At 34.5% G+C, this 14,746-nt stretch overlaps 2 protein-coding genes across 2 annotated transcripts; one reads left to right on the forward strand and one right to left on the reverse strand.

Moving 5' to 3' along the window:
- The first annotated feature begins 6,700 nt into the window (after positions 1-6,700).
- Positions 6,701-10,317, forward strand: LOC131675088 (uncharacterized). Its single transcript, XM_058953934.1, has 6 exons — positions 6,701-6,944; positions 8,645-8,823; positions 8,893-9,514; positions 9,624-9,748; positions 9,806-10,016; positions 10,093-10,317. Exons 1-6 carry the CDS (start codon positions 6,701-6,703, stop codon positions 10,203-10,205), a joined length of 1,494 nt encoding a protein of 497 aa, XP_058809917.1. The 3' UTR covers positions 10,206-10,317.
- A 2,912-nt stretch (positions 10,318-13,229) lies between these two features.
- LOC131675090 (uncharacterized) lies at positions 13,230-14,117 on the reverse strand. Its single transcript, XM_058953935.1, has one exon. The coding sequence runs from the start codon at positions 14,115-14,117 to the stop codon at positions 13,230-13,232; it is 888 nt and encodes a 295-aa protein (XP_058809918.1).
- Between the last annotated feature and the right edge of the window lie 629 nt (positions 14,118-14,746).

Consider the following 14,746-nt stretch of genomic DNA (forward strand, 5'->3'; position numbering starts at 1 on the left):
AACGGCAATTGAAAGAGCGGAAAATTTTACGTCCAAAACGGTATTTTTAAATTTTTTTTCATGGCCTTGAGAAGGTCGATTTAAGGTCAAATGCTTGAAAAACTGCCTAAAAGCGTTTTTTTAACTTTTAAGATATCGAAAAATGACCTCTACAAAATTTGTTCAGAACAGAGTAGGCCACCCAATGCACCAAAAACCTTTGACCTTTAACCTCATTTTGAAGGTCATTTCAAGGTCGAAGTGTTTTTTGTAATAGAAACCCCTATTTTTGACCCCGGATTAGCACATAGCGCGAAATCCGACGTTTGGATAAGGTATTATGTTAAGTTTCGATTGATCCACGACGTTCATCGCTAAGGTCATGTGAAATTTAGATCCAATATTATTCGCGAAACATTTACAAAATGTTTCGGGCTAAATTTATTAAATTCTACTGAGAGCATGTTACAGTGACCTTATCTTTGACCTTTGATTGTTTGAATAATAAAGTAACGGGTTATCCAAACCGAAAGTCAAGTTGTTTTAAATGAGGAGCAAGCAGAGACATAGGTACAGTTTTTTTGCCGGATAAGTTTTTTCCACTCACTGCGTTTTGAATGTTTCTTTCTGATTTCGCGCTATATGCGAATCCGGGGTCAAAAATAGGGGTTTCTATTACAAAAAACACTTCGACCTTGAAATGACCTTCAAAATGAGGTTAAAGGTCAAAGGTTTTTGGTGCATTGGGTGGCCCACTCTGTTCTGAACAAATTTTGTAGAGGTCATTTTTCGATATCTTAAAAGTTAAAAAAACGCTTTTAGGCAGTTTTTCAAGCATTTGACCTTAAATCGACCTTCTCAAGGCCATGAAAAAAAATTTAAAAATACCGTTTTGGACGTAAACTTTTCCGCTCTTTCGATTGCCGTTGTCAAAAATAGGGGTTCCCATTTAAAAAAACAAAGTTGACCTTGAAATAACCTTGAAGGTCAATCTCAAGGTCAAATCCAAGGTCACCATCGGATTCCGCGTTGAAAGTTACTAAGGGAATGACCTTGACCTTGGTCTAATAATCTGTACCTAAAAAGCTACAGCCTTGTTCCGTTACTTATTTGACACCTTGTATATATTTCTCCAACACTGATTTTGTCGTTAGTGATTTTAGTAGTCACTACTAAACGACAAAATCAGTGTCGGAAAAATGTAATTGCAGCCTGACTATTGGGATACTCCCTTCTAACTGAATGACTGCTCTGGTCCTCGCGATTATTCTACAGACTTTTTTCCCTACTCTCTCTCCTTTATGCGTTCTCTCTTTGATTTACGCGTATTTAATTGCTGCCTTAGTCCTCAGTAAACATGCTGACTGCAGCATGTTGTCGCAGCATGCTGCAGCAGTGCGCTGGGTCTTCCCTACTCATTCTCACGGAGTCCCGCACACATGTGCTGTTAACCAGAGCATCTTGTCGCTATGCTCTTGGTCTTGGCGCGACGCAAGTGAAGCTGTCGCAGGTGACCTCTCTCTCTTTCTCTCTACATTTAGGCATACATAAAAAAAGAAAATGGTTTGTCCTATAACAATTAGTTTACATTTTTAATTGTTCTACTATTTATGAGGTAGGTCATGAGTTGATGTTTTACCAAACAAAATACTTATGTGTAAAAATGAAAACTAAATTGAATGACTCATTGTTTATTACTATTACGAGATTGTTATGTCAAATTACCAAAACCATTTTAGGAGATATAATGAATAATTTGATACACTTCAGTTAAAGGCTATCAGCATATAATCCGCTCTAATTCATTAATAACTTTTTCATAACTTATAAGAGCTTTTTCCGATGCTCTTAAAAGGCTTTTCAAGCTCTCTAAGAGCACTTTCAATATCACTTGTCGTGAAAGCACTGTTGATACACAAATAAATAATAACCTATAAACTATTTTTATTTTGTTTCATAATTGACCCTTTTCATCTCTATTGAAATACACTCTGTTGATGTTTTTTGTTGGCCATTGGCACATATTTTCATAAGTTTTGTTGAATTTATATCCTCACTTTTTAATTTCAAACTGGATCTGTGATTTCTTATCCATGTACTAATTGCGTACGTACAATTCCCTATAAAAATACAACAGCTTCTATAAAATATATAATTCAATAAAAGTACAATTTTGTTATATCTTGAAATAATTATAATTACATTGTTTGACGTACCGCCAGCTAGCTCAGGATAAGTATCAACAATGATAGCAGCAAACGTAGCATAATCGTTCCTTAAAGGTGCGCCTCCAGTAACTTTGTACAAATATTCCCCCCAGCTTCTCTTTCATTTTCTGGCAAGCTCTCCACAAATTCTCTGTAACATTTTTCGTCATAAATATCTTTCAAGTGATTGTTTCCGCGTTCTCTTTCGTTTACCACATAGTGGTAATAATCTATATTTTGATTCAGCAGGTCTTCGATAGCGTCCGATGGATTTATGAGTATAAAAAAATTTTCGCACGATGGTGTTGACAGATCTATTTTCGTTCCGCAATGTTCGCATGTTACAAATAGTTCTAATTTCGTTAATTCGCCAACGTATATTTTACATTGCGGACAAATAGCATGAAATTGTGTATTATTATGAGGGTTGAATATTTTATCCAACATATACTTTGTATCAAACATTATTGGATTTTGAAAAATATTATTAACTAAGCGCAATAAACTTATCAAGGCTGAAACGCATAACTTGTTATGGACTGCGTACCTGAGAATCATTAACAAAATTTCACCAGCGGATATTGTTACAGGTATACTAATTGTTTCTAAAAATTTAGAATCACAAATTAAGTCATTAAAACTTTTGGGATAGGTTAAGCTAACATGACTTTTCGTTGACTCGTTCGTTGATGCATCTTTCGAACCAATACCAAGAATAAGTTCTTCAATTATCGATGCCATCGTATTGCACGGTTCATAGAATTTTCCCCCATTCACCAAATAAATCTAAAATGTAAAATGTTTTTCATCAAATTCAAATATATTATAATAGTGCATTGTTTAAACAAAACGCTACAGTTCATTTTTACATATGTACATTTTTCTATACTACTTTTTACTCTCAATAACGAATGCAAGATAGATAGAATTTTAAACTTAGCACTCAAATTATTTTTAATATCTTTATTTAACAAAAATAATAAATGAACGGGGTTATACAGTCAACACAAAAATATTTTTTTTTGTGTATTGAATAACTATGCCGTCGATGTTTTGGATGCTACATTCACAAGTCGATAAAATTCTTGTTGAAAGTTTTTCAATGGTTAGATTACATTTTGTTCGACATGAAATCAATGTATTGTAAATTATATTTCTTTAGATTTGAAATTTCTCATTTACAAACATATAGTTTTTGAAAAACTGTGATACGGGAAAGAGTGTTTCAATGTTTATCATCGTATTCACAAATTAAGAGGCCAGACAATGTTTAAGGTCGTGATAATCAGTTTTTTTTACTAGTAATTTCTTTTTTGGTGAGCATGTACAATTATAAAAAGTCACGTTATTTATTAAGAATGTGATTTTTTCTTTCCGGCAAAGATAAGAGACATTTTAATTTTATATGATTTTTTGATGGTTTTCATACTTCAAATTTAATTTAATAGAAATCATAGTAAATAAATTTATTATTACACTGTTAGTATCGAAACTTTACATAGAATTGAATCAAGCATAGCCAAAAAAAATTCAGATCTGCAGTCTCACTTCAACGTGTGTTTTGAGTTACTAGTCTACTGCTTGGCTGTTAACTGTTGTGATTAAATGCAAGAGATATAATTCAATTTGATAACACAATAAATTGAAAAGTTGAGTGATTCAGTTACAACTACGAGAATTCCACAGGTTACATCAGTCATCAGTGGTCATCAGATAAATTGACACTGCATTTTGTTGAAATCTAGTGTTCCTTTGTGTATATTTATGAAAAACAAAATCAATGTAAAAGACAGAGCAAACATTTTACCAGTGTAAGCATCATCTTTATGATTTATGAAAAAAAAAATCTCAAAGTATTTATCAATATCAAAGTCAAGGTACTCAATATCATCAAGTTATTAAAAGTTGCATGTTTTTGAAAAAATGTAAATGTCAAAATGATATATTTTATTACTGATATTCTGTTTCAGTGATCAAAATCCAAATTCAGTATTTGCAAACTTTAAACAGCATTTCAAGCATCAATGATGTTCACCATTTATAACACCCCAGCCGTATATCTACTTGAGAAATTTTATACAGACTGCAACATATTTGGATCCACTAAACTAAATCCCAATTTGGAAAAACCGAATTATTGGTTTATTTATAGAAAAAATACATAATTATGATAAGTGTGTTTTTTTTCAATTCATCAATGTGAATAGCTCTTTTTCAGAAAAGTATTACATTAAGTGGATTGAATATGATAAAGAAGTAGAATCTCTTCGCTCAGAATAGTATAATACGAATAGATTTTTGAAAGTCTGTTGCGAAAGGTTATTGAGCATTCAAGGCTCCCATAAGAATTTCCACTGTTTACATAGTAATTTAACATAAGTGAATGTAAAAAAAGCTTCTTTATACAATCTACTTTAAAGTTAAGAGATTAATTTGATATAATTTTACAGATTTCAATTGTAACGGGGGCAGCGCCTTATTCGGCACTGACGTCACTAATTTATTAAGGGGAGAGTAAGAGAGGCACTTTCGCTCTTTAACAATCGGGGAACGAGAGGATAGGTCGAACGAATAAATAATTTTCTTTGCTTGGAACGTACAACTTAAATCTATTCAGACAAACAAATACAAAATCAGTTACAATAACGTTTACATCACGCGCACATATACAGAACAACTTAAACTAACGCGGGAGGACGAATGGCCCGGCGACTAAATCGCCTTGGCCATTTACCTCCTTACAAAGGAAAGAATACGTTGAAACCTCTCTACCGCATTACGATGAGCGTAGCCGGCAAGTGATCGCCTGGCTACCTATCGTTCCTACGCGGCCGCGCGATAGATAACCTGACCTTTGTCCTTGGCGATGAGCCGGCAACGGGGAGTTGACCTGGCCGCTGGCTGGATGTCTTCCTCGGCATAGCCCGTGGTGAATCCCCTGGAAGTCATGCCGTGCATGGCGGCGAGGGCGACACTGAATGCCCTGCTGCAGGTGTTGCCTCCACACGTTGCCTCGGCTCGCCCTGGTCTGGTCACTGCTGCTCGTGTACTTCTTCTCTCATTGCGCTGCTACTTCCAACTTCTCTCCTCAACTTTCTTTCGGGAACTACCTCACTCTAGTAAGGCTTGGCTGCGACTCTCACGCACTAATTCTTGCGCGCATCTTGCAGTCGCTCAGCGGCGCTCGCTCCTCTCCCTACCTTGACCTATTAGGTAGGCGGCACGCGACGCGTCGCTTATCGGTCACGCGTTGCGCGCCTGCCAATCCCTGCATAGGCCTAATACTCTCTTTCTCTCTCTCTCTCTCTGTCTCTCTCTACCTCATAGTCGCTGCGCTCTTGTTTCTTCGGGCGCTCTCAATCTTGCTCGGCAATCTTCGGCGGCTGGAAAAACATAAAGGCCAGTGGTTAGGCGCAATAAATATATGCGCCGAACGCTGACCACGTCGCCATGCCGAGCGATAAGAGGGAGAGAGAGAAGAAGGGCAGACGAAGAGCAAGCGTACTGCTTGCTCTCGTCACACAATTTGAAATCATTATTTTTAATTTTTGTAGTCATAAATTGGCTGGCCTCCTTCATATATTTTTTAATCCAAGAAAATCAGTAAGATTGACATGAGCACATTATTATTCTTATTAAAAGATTAACACAACACTAACCTTTATTTTGCAAATATCATCTTCAATATTATGTGATTGTGCTGCTACAGAATCATTTGGTTGGGAAACGCAATACTGCTCTTTATTCAGTAGTACCGATGTTCCATGTTCAAGCTGGACATCATGTTTTTGCTGCACATTCAAACGGGCTGGTATTCCATCTTCTGTTTGGGAAACGAATTCCTGTTGTCCTTCAGTTATGTTGACAGAAATTAATGTCTCGTGCAGTGCACTTTCTTTTGGTATTGCACAAGAGGTTTGTCTTTTATTTTGAGTGTTGCTAGAATCTTCATACTACTTGATACGTATAAACTGTATAAAAATAACAGTGGCACAAAACTACCACCTTTTCTGAAAATTCAGTTTTGTAACATTTTACCTGTGGCCTTTCATGTTTTAGCAAAAGCATGTAGCGTCTCGCAGCTTGATAATTCATGTCTTGCAAATTTTCAGTTCGAAAATACTTGTTGTATTCGATTTTTGGTTTCTTGGAAGGATCCATTGTAAAAGAATTATAGATTGTCACACATGTTACTATTGCACTACTGTAAAAATAAAAAATTCAGTATTCTATAAATCAGATATTTCTATCATGAGACTATTTACTAACAATTTTATAAACTGAATATACCTTATTGTGGAATAGTGCTTAATATGAACGGTAAGTTTTTTAGGCTGGTTTAATGAAAACAGCTCTTGATAACAAATGAACAAATAATAGTCAGTTTCTATGACAACATCAAAAAACCTCAAAGCAAATTGAAATGTTAAGAGAGGCTAAATGAAAATAGTGAGAAAATACAATTTGAGATTAAAATTATAATGTATTACCACTAATCTTGATTGTTTATAAGAATGGATACTGATATTCAGTGGGCTCTTGTTCGTTTTGAATCTGATAGGATAACTGACAACATAGAAGTAAAGCACATTAAATATAGAAAAAATGATAGCTTTCATATTCAACCAAAGCATGACCAAGATTTTTCTAAAACTCACTACTATTATGCTCGATGGAATTGTGATGAAAACTGTACAGAAGTACATTACAATGGAAAACACCATTCATACTATTCTGCACGAATAATATTACTTGGAAGTAAGCTATTCACATTATAAGTCCAGACAAGAAAATGAAATTTTTATGTGTGCAATATACCTAAAAAATATAAACATTTTTCAGAATGAATCTCTACTAGAAATGAAATTTCTATTACTAACTATAAAGCTTACAATATTTTGATCAAGCATAGATACCTCTAGATTTTGAACTATTAACTAAACTTATTCATTTAGAGATGAGCAGTTGACTCGATAACTCTTTTTCATTGTATGTTTTTTTAAATTTTAATTTGAATAACAACGTTCCTATTTTCCATTCACTTATTGTTACAAAAATTAAAATAGGTTAATTTGTACAGCGTTATAACGTTAACATAACCCAAAATCGTAATTATAATTAAGTGGCTGTTGATTGCTTGTGACTAAGTGTACACTGCCGTTAATTTAATTTGTTTTCAAATTTTTATTGCAATTATGAGCAATGGGTTATTTCTTTGCACTCCAAAGTAGACTATATAGCATGCAGCATGTGAATATCTAACCAAACTCGTATCATTTCGCGCCGGGCGCACGCATGGCGTCCGTGCCTCGTGGGCGGAGGACTGAGAAGTTAGATCCCGGTCCCATAGCTACGTATGAATGCGGACGGATACGGACGCGAATCGCAACTCTGGTAACATCACTAAAAATATCTAGTTCGATTATTTAGTACCAACACTACCGGTAGGGAGCAAAAGTAACTGTTGTTTAAAACTGTAGCGCCGAACGTACCACATTTAATGTTCAAATGTCAGGTCTACAATTTACTTTTCAAATTCTCATGAATATTGCTTATTGATGAGTATGCTAATGTAAAAAAAGCTTTTGGGATGATTAATACATATCATTTATATATTTTTTCTTCTTCTTCTCATATATTCAAGTACTTCCATAAAATTAAAGCCTAATTCCACTAATTATAGTTGAAAGTCTATCAATTCTCTATCATTTGCCATCTTATAGACTGCAATAATGTAAAGGTTCGATAAGCGTTCATTAAATGTGGTACGTTCGGCGCTACAGTTTTAAACAACAGTTACTTTTGCTCACTACCGGTAGTGTTGGTACTAAATAATCGAACTAGATATTTTTAGTGATGTTACTAGAGTTGCGATTCGCGTCCAAATTCGTCCACATTCATACGTAGCTATGGGACCGGGGCCTTAGAAACCCGGGTACACAAGGGAAATTGTTAGAGTTTTGCAAATAACGCCATTAATTGCTCTAATTGTCTCATTATTGACTGATAATTTCCCTTTTTCGATACATTCATGGGAATGTGTGAAAATCGACATTTTCCATTGATATAGTAAAAGTCGATTTCCTCATTAAATTATTGTTCGATTTTTGCAATCAAGGTCTTAAAATAAAGATTGTAATTTCTCTTGCCATTCCCCGTAGTTATATCTATAATAATCTTTATCGATTTTTTTTTTACTTTATTTTTAGAAAAAGGAAAAGTATCAGTCAATAATGAGAGAATTAGAGCAATTAATGGCGTTATTTTCAAAACTCTAACAATTTCCCTTGTGTACCCGAGTTTCTAACTTCTCAGTCCTCGTGGACGGTCAGACAGTAACAGTATAATGATGCGCACAAGCTTTCAGAAATTCAAATGTTGAAATCTAGTTTGAAAAGGAAAATCCATCAGTTGAATCATGCGAGATTTTTTTGATAAGAAGTTGTTATTTCTTTTAGATAGCAAAGATGACATTGAAAAAAAAGTAAAGCAAAGTCACGAATCAAGAAGTAGTCGAATCAGAATTCCGACTCGGGTCGAGACAACATCAACTAGCCCGACTACTGATGATGAAGAAAACGTAGATGCGGATGCACAATCCGACGCAGATGCCAAAGAAGTTGAGAAGAGAAAGAAGGTATCAAATCTATCTACAAAATTATGTATTCATTAACATGCAATCTGTTATTCGATTAACTCATTTCAGGCCTACACAAAAAAATTGCTAAAGAACACCAGAAAGCTGAGTACTATCAAGACTTTGGAGGAAGCGAGAAAGTCATATGTAGAGCCTGCGTCCAAAAAATCAATCCTCCCTAATTCAAACGATTTTCCGGCTACACTTTCAAGTGGTTTTTCTCTCGCAAGAGTAATTTTTTCAAAAAGTGCTTTGGTGCCAGAGAACGAATGTTCTCAAGTACGTAATACCTGCATCAACACATCTACTGTAGATCCTAGATTTCAGCAAATACCATCTCGTTCTGAAGCTAGACAATCCGATGACGATGATGATTTTGAAAGCACTAGAAACTCAAGGTCAAGACGTGGATCAGACGTGGATCAATTATCATCGCCACCACCACGTCGATCAAGATCATCGACACCACGCCGAACAAGATCACCGACACCACGTCGATCAAGATTACCGACACCACGTGGATCAAGATCCAGTTCAGTGAAAGTAGAAGCTGATATTAGCGACTTATTAGATCAGGTGCCTGAAAATGTAAGAGGCAGATTGAATGAGGCGTTTGAAGGGCTCCAGGGCAAAATACAATCCTTGAAGAATAAACTGACAAAAAAAAGGAAAAGAAACGTCTACGTTGAGGGTACGATAGTGGCTGAAAATATTTCACAGATAAAAAATATTTTATATATTACAGATGAAATTATTATATTCAATAAAATATTTAAATAATAATATTTTTGACTTTTTAGAAACTGTTGATCCAGTAGTTGCTGATGAAGACGGAACTGTAGATTCAGACGGTCCTGACGACGTAGAGTTAGCCGAGGAACTCAAGCGGGTAGGAGAACCTACAGGCGACGCTGGAGCTAAAATGGTAAGACGCAAGTCTATTTTATTTTCATGTTCTTGTGTACATTTGTATGTATTTCAGATTTACGTTGGGCTTGATAAAACATACAGCCAGCCGTTGTGGGACTTGACACAACGAAAATCTGCGTCGAAATATTTGAGGTTCTTGTTGAAGCGTTTATTTCAACCACATGAATTGGCAAATAAATGTATTTTCGAGATAAAAACAACGGTAGTAGTTAATGACAAAGAAAGACAAGAAATGTCCCGTCGAGAATTACGCATTATCAAAGGTTATAAAAATATTGTTACTCTACTAAAGTTAACTATGTTAATCGTTGCTTCCAATTGATATTATTCTTCTTACAGTTCTCTTAATGAAACGCTGCAACGCCATCGATCCTACTGGAGCTATGGCAGCGACTTGGAAAGGATTATACAAGCGACATATCGGCTACGCCATACAAGACGCACGAAGATGAAAAGAAAAATAATTTATTTGGTTTCTGCATTAAAGCTTATAAATATTAAAAGTGATATAAATTCCAACTTAATACTATTGAATAATAAATTTGTAATTCGATTTTTCATTAAGAAAATAAAATGTAATGAGTTAAAATTGTGATTATTAGTATTATTGCATGTTGAAAATATTTATTCGAGGTATTATCAATGAAAATACGATTATATCAATAATTTTTTTTTGGTACCGCATGCGGAATCCCATGTGGGATCCCATGAGGGATCTTATGTGGGATTGTGAAGATTTTCTGAATTTTTTGGGATTCCATGTGGGATCCAATGTGGGAAATCCTATCAAATTCCCGGAAAGGATCCCACATGGAATCCCATGCGGAATCCCGCATAAGATCCCATGTAGGTTCCCATGTGGGATCCCATGTGGTATCCCATGTGGGAAATTCCAATAGGGAAGGGTTGTTTTGCAATTTTATTTGCAAATATCTTTTCCACTTTTATTTTTTTGATCGAAACAATACAAATTAATTTTAATCGAAAATATCGAATGTAATAAACAAATATTAGTTTCATAAATACACAAATACTTTTACTTATAGTTATTAATAATTTTATAAATACGTATAACAATTTATCACGCTTACTTCAAAATTTTCTTCTACTTGGTTTGAAACATCCTTAATATTTTTCTCTTGTCCAGCAAAATTAATCTCAGAGTTAAACTCATTACTATCAGGCTGTTTTTGTGGTTCCTGATATAGTACATTAATGTCAAGGGGTAGACCTGAACCAGGTTCCAAGTCATTGAGATTTTTAGTAGTAATAGCAGAGATTTTAGTAGTAGAATCCGTGAAGGGAATCAAAAGAACATTAACCTCACTTAAATGTTGAATCTCGTCATCCAACTCGATATCACACCATCCCCTAGTTTCATCGCGTAGTTGAAATACTATTAGTTTGTTTGCTGTCATAAGCTTTATCTACTGTGCAAGTCTTTGAAAAACTTTGGCGTAATACATCGGCGTCTGCCACGCCTATCTGTGAAGTAAACTTGATAGCTTTTTGGCGAGGCGGTATTATACAGAAAACTTTTTTCTCCATTATGAGCACTGATGAAAATCTCGCAGAATATATAGTAAAATTGAGTCTCATTGACTAAATCGTTTTAATATTGTGCGTTTCAGGCCGCCCAAAAATTCTCAGCTCTAGCCTACTTTTAGGTAAAGCCAACGATCAAATTCGAATATGTATTCTTAGAATACGCTTAGTAAGCATCTCCGGCGCGAAACGCAAGCGCCCCCTGATGGAAAAATATTTCAATAGTTGGGTATACAGCACACGCTTCCCATATGCCAGACTGTATAGAACTAACGTATTTTAAACTATTTTTTTTTATATTTTGTCAAATAAAAAGGAAGAGATAATGGTAGTCATATTGAAAACGGGTTTCCAAAAAGTAGAAACTAGTGTTTTTAGGAAAAAAAGTATTTCTAAGGGAAATAAACTTGCAGAAAGTAATCATGTATCCGATGTATTTGAAGAACTGAGAGATGACGGGTCTCGTACTCTAAAAGGAACGGTGTTGCGAGAAACACCAGGTGTAAAAAGCACCAAAACTGATACAAATTTTTATAAAGTTTCAATTTCGGTAATAACAAGTATCATTTTTATAGGTTATAAAAAACACGTGATGCATTTTCTTTACAGTAAAGTACGGTTGATTTATATCAATTTGGTTAACACGTAAATTATTTAAATTTGCAGCTTAAAGAAAATAGAACAATTATTAGTGCAGCATGCAATTGCAAGGGAGGTTTGCTTTTATGCAAACATGCTGCTGCCGTTTGTGCAGTTGTAAATAAAGAAAAAGCTCTTTCAAAAACGAGCGCTCCTATGTTATGGAATATGCCAGTAGTACCTGAAAGTCAATTAGAGAAGTATAGCAAAGGATGCACTTTGAAATCATTATTTGGCGAACCGGGCGCTGTATATCCAAAGTTTGAGTTTTCTAGAGAAATGCCAGATATTGCGAATGAGCATTTAAAAATAGAATGTCCATTTACAGAGATGATTTTAGCTGAAAAAAAAACATGAGTCAGAAAGGCTTGAACGTGAAAAAAAAACGAAAGAAACACAAGCGAAATTACTGAATCTTCTTGAAAAACTTTATTGCTTGCAAGTAGAAAACGAAAAAGAAAATTATTATGCATATACTGTTAAGCAATCTAATCAAGACTCTTTAAATTTGACGTTTGCAAAGATGAGTTGTTTGCCTATATACAATGCTGAATTTGACTTAATAAAAATTGACAAGAATAAATGGACAGAAATTTGTTTACAATCAGCAGGGCAATCAGAATCAGCAACTTGGTACAGAGAAAGATATTTTCGAATAACGTGTAGCAGCAAAGCTCATAGTATAAAAACTAGGCAGGATAACTTTGAAACTTTGGTTGAGAGATTTCTCAAAGAAAAATACAAAGGAAGAGTCACGCCAGATATGTTGTATGGTCTCAAGATGGAGCATTCTGCCAGATTATGCTTTGAAAATTTGACAAGTGTGAAAGTTATTGAAATTGGCTTAGTTATTTCAATAGCACAGCCATATTTGGCTTGTAGCCCAGATGGTATAATCACCAATAAAGTGGATGGTACTCTAGAACTTATAGAGATAAAATGCCCAAGTACTTGTAAGGATTCTTTGATTGTTGATCTAGACAAGAAAATTAGTTTCGTACCATATCTAAGATTTGATGAAGGAGGCGAACTGACACTGAATCCTGTGCATTGTTATTATACTCAAATTCAAGTATCGCTATATATATTAAAGATGAACTTATGTCATCTTTTTGTCTACTCACCGAAAGACTATGTTCATTTGTTAATTAAACGTGATGAAATTTTTTTAGCAGATGTCATTCCAAAAATAGAAAAATTTTTTTATAAATATTTTATTGTAGGCATTCATAAAAAACAAAATATCAATTGAAATGATTAAAAACAATACATATTCATCACGCATATTATAGTTATTCATTTTTTTTAATTAATGGCTCTTTATGATTAGCCAGTGCACAAATAACGTACATGATCTCATCTATTGTTTCAAACAATTCAGTGTTGAGATGTTGCAGTATCTTGAAAATTTTTACTCGCTGTATCGCCCTCTCAATGTGTATTCTTACTGAGGCGATTGAATATTGTTCTAACACTTCTTCTTTAGTGAATTGAGGATTAAATGCAAAGAGTGGAATTACTACTATGCAATTACGTTGTAGAGCCTCTGCTTTTATCTGCGGAAAACCTTTATCTGCTAAAATTTGATCACCTGGCTCAATGTAATTTAGAAAACCAGAATCGTTAACTATGAATGAGTCAGTGGAACGTCCAGCGTACGATCGTGATAAGAAGGTTATCATCCCAGATGGACTTATGCCCAACAAAAATTTTGCTGTATAACCATCTTTATATTGAGAAAACATGTGTATTCTTTCGTCGACCCTTGAAGGTGTATCAGTATAAACTTCAGTGCAATCAATTATCACTCTGCAATCGGGATAGTTGACAAAGGTATCTGGCATAGTCTGTTTTACAGCTTCCTTAGATGGCCAAAATATCCATTTTTTTACATTTTTATAGACAGTCTCCAGTACGCTAAAAAATATATTTGAAACTGTTTGTCTGCTCACTCCAAAAAGTAATCCGATTGCAGAAAAGCTTATTCCTAGTTTTAATTTCATCAGAAATAATAACAAACGATCTTCTGTAGATAGTGTTCTAAAGAACTGTGGTTGCCCATCCTTTCCAGGTATTATAAACTTTAACAGATGATTAAAGACGTCGAATTTTATTCCAGTCAAAATTTTTAAATCTTGCTCACTTGTGATACCAGCAAATCCTGTGAAATAATCCCTCATCTCTAAATCTGATCCACAAGCTACACTTTTGTAGTTTTTATTCAATTTACTTATCTCTTCTTGTATTTCCTGATCTTCTACAACTACCTTCTCTTTGATTGTACGGTAGCTAGTCAACTGTATATCTGTTTGTGTACTTTTATCGTTACCATCAAAGGAACAAAATAAGTGAATGATATTAATATTTTGTGGAATATCCAAAGTTATGTCAGTTTGTATACAAATGTCAGAAGTTTCTACCAAGGTCGATGAATCATTTTGGGTTAGATTGAATGTTGAATCATCTGCAATTATAAAAAATAATTTTTTATCTTGTTTGTATGTACATGAATTATAATATAATGGAATATGTACATGAACCGTAAAATGAATTTAATTACCATAATTGGAATTTTGAAATGTAATGATTTCACATTCTTCTCTTGATTTTTTTCGTTTCGTTTCTGCAATCTTTCAGCTCTCGCATGATCATACTTATTTTTTGAACGATATTTTTCAGGAAAAATTGTAGGAATGTAACTGACTTTTCTAGGATCATCTGACTTACAGCCTCCGTCAAAATGCGCACTGCATATTCGAGAATTGGCTGTCGGTTGCCACAGTTTATTTCCTTCGCTGTAAGCATTAAG

Source organism: Phymastichus coffea, unplaced genomic scaffold, assembly GCF_024137745.1.
Source record: "Phymastichus coffea isolate CEN01 unplaced genomic scaffold, Cenicafe_Pcof_1.1 PCOF00016, whole genome shotgun sequence".
Lineage (NCBI taxonomy): Eukaryota > Metazoa > Arthropoda > Insecta > Hymenoptera > Eulophidae > Phymastichus > Phymastichus coffea.